This window comes from Pinus tabuliformis, chromosome 2_2 (genome assembly GCF_031772625.1).
Source record: "Pinus tabuliformis cultivar Carrire ecotype Pingquan chromosome 2_2, CPIR1, whole genome shotgun sequence".
Taxonomy (NCBI): Eukaryota; Viridiplantae; Streptophyta; class Pinopsida; order Pinales; family Pinaceae; genus Pinus; species Pinus tabuliformis.
In genome coordinates, this window is record NC_142300.1 from 50,982,723 (window position 1) to 50,988,722 (window position 6,000).

Below are 6,000 nucleotides of genomic sequence, written 5' to 3' on the forward strand. Positions count from 1 at the left end.
AGGGCAAAGATTGCATCTACGTGGTGGTGGACCGCTTGATGAAGTACGCTCACTTCTTCGCCATTCAAACTTGGTACTCGACCTCACAGGTGGCCGTATTGTTTTTTAGGGAGGTTTTTCAGCGACGACCATTGTCAGTGACTGAGACAGCCGATTCATGGCTGGATTTTGGCAGGAGCTATTCCGGTTGGTGGGTATTGAGCTCACCCCGAGTACTAGTTACCACCCTTAGACAGACGGGCAAACAGAGATAGTTAACAAGTGGGTGGAGGGCTACTTGTGTAACTATGTGATAGGGCAGTAGAGATAATGGATACAGTGGCTACACTTGGGTGAATACTGCTACAACACTACACACCACATATCTATAGTTATGTCGCCATTCCGAGCTCTGTATGGTTATGATGCGTTATCTTTTGTTGACATTATGTTTGGAAATAGCAGAGCCCCAAGGGCTAAGGACTAGATACAAGAGAGAAAAGATATCTTGAGGGCTCTGAAAGACAACATGCAAATGGCCCCAAATCAGCAGAAGCTTTATGCAAACAGGGGAAAAGTTGAGAGGCAGTTCGAAGTAGGGCACTTGGTGTTGTTGAGGCTCCAACCATACTGACAATCTATCCTCAAACAAAAGGGGGCCAAGAAGCTCAAATTGGGCCTTATCGTATCACTCGAAGGGCAAGGGAGGTAGCATATGAACTGGAGCTACCCCTTGGGAACCAGGTGCACAACATTTTTCATGTGACTTGCCTGAAAAAGGCACCGGGGTAACAGGCTACAAAGCTACCCCCCTGGATGATGAGGGGCATTTGGTGTTGGAACCAAAGGCCATTTTGGATACCAGGGAGAGACATTTGCGTAATAGGGTCATCAGGGAGTTTTTGATCTGCTGGAGGAATCTACCGGATGAGGATGCCACCTGGGAGGGGGAGCAGATACTACAACATCCTTCATTGCAGTTGCTTGAGGAGAAGCAACGTTTTGGTGGGGAGGATTGTGATATTCCTACTTAGTATTTTAGTAAGTAAATATCAATTTTGCTCATTTTTGGCTTATTACATGGTTACACTTAGGAGAAGTGGGCTTAGGGGACCCACATTCGATTTTTGGCATGAGAGGCACCCCAACATTAGAGTTCGATGGAAAGATTGCGGCTTTGGTGGAGCGTGGGGGCCACCACAAGGGAATTTCGGCCCACATGGAGAGTACGCTCTCATTGGAGGGGAATTGGTGAGAGGAATTTGATGTGGGCCCACATGGGCAATCTTGGAGGCAACTTAACAAAAGGAAGGAGGGGCTCTCATATTGTTGATCAGATATTATTTCGAGAATTTGTCTTTTGACATAGCACACTTGAGCAGTGAGCCAAATCTGCATGTGTTGTTCAGCACACCGGGTGTTTCCGAGCAGAAAACCCAACCCTTGTTTCAGTGGACTTCGAGTGCCAGCCCAAGGAGGGAGTTTACCTAGACCCGAATCATACCAACAACAGTGAGGCCATACCATAGCAGGGATCACACTACAGCAGTGTAGGGATTGCACAGTCTTGGGTAGAGACACGCGAGGGAGTGAGTGGAGTTTGTGGAGGAAACTTGGAGGGAAGGCCTGGGGAGCCTTCTAACAGGGATTGTAGGCATTTTTGGAGCATTTAGCAGCAGAATCTTCAGGTGGGTTGAATTGCCCAGTAGTAGAACCACTCAAGCCAAAGAGGGTCGAATTTTCGGGGTCAAGCTTTGGCCAAACTCTTCGTGGGTTATTCTAGGTTTCTTGAGTATAAGATGAGATTAATTTCCTGGAATTTTTTGAGCAGTGGAGAGGGCCCTAGCAACAGATCCTTTCAAGCAACAACACATTTTTGGGCATCTACAGTGCAACACTTGGGCAACTTAGCAGCAGATTGGAGGAGGGTGTTTTACTTATGATTTTGGGGCTTTGCTAGCTTGCCTAGAGCAAGCCCAGGTGCACTCATTCCAACACCTTATTGTACACCTATTACCATTAATAAAATGAGTACACAACACAATTTTGGATGCAAATTCGTGGTCTGATTGCTTGCTTTTGTTTCATGGTGTTTTTGTCTATTTTGCTTTGCATATTTATTATTAATTTTCCCATAGGGATATTAATAATTAGAGCAGAGCCATAGATGGGACAACTACGCAACAGTTGGGGCACTTGTATCCATCACTTGGGCTTTGCTACCTTGCGTTGGGCAAGCCTAGGTGCACACTTTCCAAACATCTATTGTAACTCCATACTTTGCTAATGAAATGGCTCAGAGCAGTGCAATTTTTGGCTTATTTCATGGTGTCTGATTTGTGTGTATTTTTGTGGGTGTTTTTACTACGCATGCGTTGTTTATCATTGTAAAATTTTCCTAGGGATATTACAAACTTCGTATGCTTCCACAAATGTGATATGCCTCAGAGATACTTCGTATTGTTTCCATACCTCAGAGAAACTTCACACTATTTTAGATGTTCTCTTCTTCGTGTTGATGTCTTTTTGGAGGAGACAAATGATCTATCTATAGCCTTCATCAAGGGCGAATGGGTGTCTTCATAGGCAGGCTGACATGACCTCTTGGATGGTTGACTTAGGCGTTGAGAGAGACATAAACATACTATAAAATTCAATTTTCATTTTCTTTTAAATTTTCGAATGGGATAAGAGAAAAATAATTTTTCTTTTGACTTTTTACATAATATTATGAAGACCAAACCTAGTTGCAAAATTCAACAATCTGAAGCCGAGTTGCAGGATGAATTTCGACACTCTTGCAAACCTGAAGCAAACCTTGTTGCAGAGATTCTGTGGATAGAATTGAGGAAACTTGTCTTGGATTTTGTCTAGAAACTCACACGAATCGACTCCAATATGATCCTAATCAGATTATTAGTTGATTTTTAAATATTTCCTAATTTTAAACTTAGGGAATATGGTTAATTGATCAGAATTAATTAAGTCAAGGTGAGAATTCTCTAGAAACTCACACGGATCGACTCTGATATGATCCTAGCCCTTGATTAAGTTTTAATCTTGGTCCTTGGTGCTCCAATTGAGGATTATAAGAAGAAGTTGATGGGCACTTGGAGGATACACCAAAGACAGTTGGGGAATTCGATTTTTCAAAGTAGCAACAGTTAGTTGCCGAAGAGTTCGAGCTTCAGCGAGGAAGCAGAGAGAGTGAGAGGTAGGGACAGTGAGCCGGAGGAAGTTTCCCAAATCTAGCGAGTACATTGTAGAGAGGCAACAATAGCCACAATGAGGCTGATGTAGGGGTTGTGCAGAAGCCTCTAAGAAGCAGTTTGATTTGCAGATTCAGGAAGTCGTTTAAGAGTTCCGGTGGCAAAAGAATTTCGCAGAGGCCAAGAGAAGCATTTCCAGAGTCAGTGGCAAGCAGAAGAGGCAGCTTAGTGTGAGATCTAGGCCATACGGATTTATGCCTGCGCAGAGCCTGACATAGGGCAAGACGTAGAGGGGTTTCAAAGGGCAATCTTCAGTGTCAGATTGCCTGTGGGGTGAGAAAAATTCCTCACTAGATTTTTGCCAATATTTTTCTCTGTTTGGATTGCCAGTTGGACATCCATAGATTGTACTTAGATTTCATTGCTGCATATTAATAAAACCCTCAGCTGCTGCATTGGTTTTCCCATGTTGGATTTTCCGGGGACATTTGTCCAAAAATAAACAGTGTCATTTTTATGTGTGTGCTAGATTTTCTCAATTTCTAGCGCTATTTTTCATCTGCAGTTTATTTATGAGAATCACAGTGAGAATTATTTGGTATTTGCAAATAAATTGTTAAATAAATAAACTGCAAAATAAATTGTTAAATAAATTAACCATTAGGAGAATAATTTCCAGTTGCTGTAATAGATGAAAATTTCATAGGCACTTCTTCAAACTATGCATTTTGACCCTTTGACCAAGCCCTCTTCGTCATATAACTAAATGGTGGAGGAATCCTAAGCGGATCACTGCATATTTCATGCCTCCATCCTCTAAATCAAAACCTTTAATAATGCATCATAACCTTTGAAATATTTTGGTCTTTTGTGGAATTAATACAAAATCTAGTTTTCATTTTGTTTCATATGTTTCTCTCGCAATGGAATTCAAGACTTACATTCAATAATCAATATCAGCAAGTTAGCTTTGATACAGTAAATCATAACTCCAGCTAAAAAGCGAAAAATACATCATGCGACAGTTCTAGCTACAATGAAGACCATCTTCTCTCCTGCAACCTTCAAGGAATTACCTCCCTTGGGCTTGACAATTTGTTTGTTAATATCTGTATATACTGTGTCTATACATTCCTACGTGATGTATCGTCGGTCATGTCATGCCCGATGCATTATGTTGTAGGTGCTTCACAGAGAAGCAGTATAAATTATTCAAATGATGGACAGTAACATTAATCAAATAAATTACCCAAGATAACTTCCTGTAGAACCTGAGTTGATTAGGATAAGTTAGCTGAGGAAGGCAGGTCCAGAGTGTGATTGACAGCACAACCATTAAGTGTAGGAGTTATATGGAAAAATGGTATAAAGAATAAATTTATGGAGTAATGGATCAAATTAGTGAAGAATTTTGAGTCTTTGCTGCATTTTTATTATAAGGTTTTAGAGGAAACAAGTGGAGATAATCCTTTCTGAAAAGGAATGAAACTAATTGGCTGCACAACAATAAGATGTTTCTGGTCAATTTTGTTTATTTCAGGTGGTTGGGAGGAATGATTGTTATCCTCCCCACCGAGGCTCGGTTCCTGCCAGTGACATGATGAGCTTTGTTGTAATGGCTTCGAGCCTTGTCGCTGAGTCTGACTAGACCCTCAGGGACTGGAACATGTATATTCCTCAAATGAGATATAAATATTTATGTTATGAGAAAAATAAACTATAAGATGTTTTTCTATAATAAGGAATTTTGAATAGTGAGTGGAGAATTCATGGTTCAAAACTGAAAAACGTTTCAATCTTCATGCAGGTCCTCCAGTATGTGTCCTCTCTCCTTGAGATCTCAGAAGAAGAACTAGCTCAGATCAGCTGTAAAAATACCATCCGATTATTCTCTTATCCAGGTTCAAAATTGTTCTAATGCCTCAAACGTGCCTTTTATTATTTCTACATGTTGTTATTGTCACTTTTGGCAAAATTACTTAGATTGCCATTGTCGATAATTTTATCCTTTAAAACCAATGCGTTTGATTTCAAGTTTCGCTCATGTTCTCTACAAAAATAAACTTCATATTTAATGTTTATTAAATTTAATTCAATCCTCTATTGCTGCAATTTAATCAACTTGCTGTTATATTATATTAATAAAACATTGTTGCTCTAGTCAGTTAATTACCTGAGAAATTTGGTTTAAGTGATCTATGTTTGGTATTTAACTTGGATATTCTGAGAATGCAAAACATTGAAAAAGGAGCATTCAGAATTAAATCTAGAGTTAATGTATGCAGTAAGTGCATTAACTGTACATGTGTGTCTACAAAATTAGCTGGTGAGATCTTGTACATTGTCGTGAGCATATGAAAAAATAGTATCATACAGCTTCGAATGGAAATTACAATGGCTTTAGCTGGAAAATTGCTTATTGTGGTATATGTTCTAGTATTACGACTTCCTTGCCATACATTTTTACTGAATTCTAACTCCCCTATATTAAGCTAATATTATGAACTCAATGATGTGCTTGTTAGTACTTCGGAAGTTTTGGTAATTTGAGGCTAAGATTTCACATGAATTTAGTTTGAGGCTTATGGTTTTATTGGTACTCTGATTGCATTTATGGATGTAAAAATATACCAGCTGAGATCTATCTTAATTCTGGATCTATCAAGTGCTAAGAAGACAAATCTCGAGGTGCAAACCTCTTTTTAAGTGCAAAATTAGAAGAAATGTTTGCACCTCGAAAGATTTGATACATCTCAAAGCTTGGTAGATGTAGAGTTAAGATGGATCTAGGTTGGTTTATTAATTAATAATT

The 6,000-nt window shown here is 39.6% G+C and overlaps 1 protein-coding gene across 1 annotated transcript in view; it reads left to right on the forward strand.

Annotated features, from left to right (window-relative positions):
* The window catches only part of LOC149191427 (TatD related DNase), a 213,834-nt gene extending 208,465 nt beyond the window's left edge, over positions 1 to 5,369 (forward strand). The window contains exon 8 of the mRNA XM_089404270.1: positions 4,996 to 5,369. Coding sequence (XP_089260396.1) covers positions 4,996 to 5,106 — 111 coding nt within the window. The 3' untranslated portion in view covers positions 5,107 to 5,369. The remainder of the gene's footprint in view (positions 1 to 4,995) is intronic.
* The last annotated feature ends 631 nt before the right edge of the window (positions 5,370 to 6,000 follow it).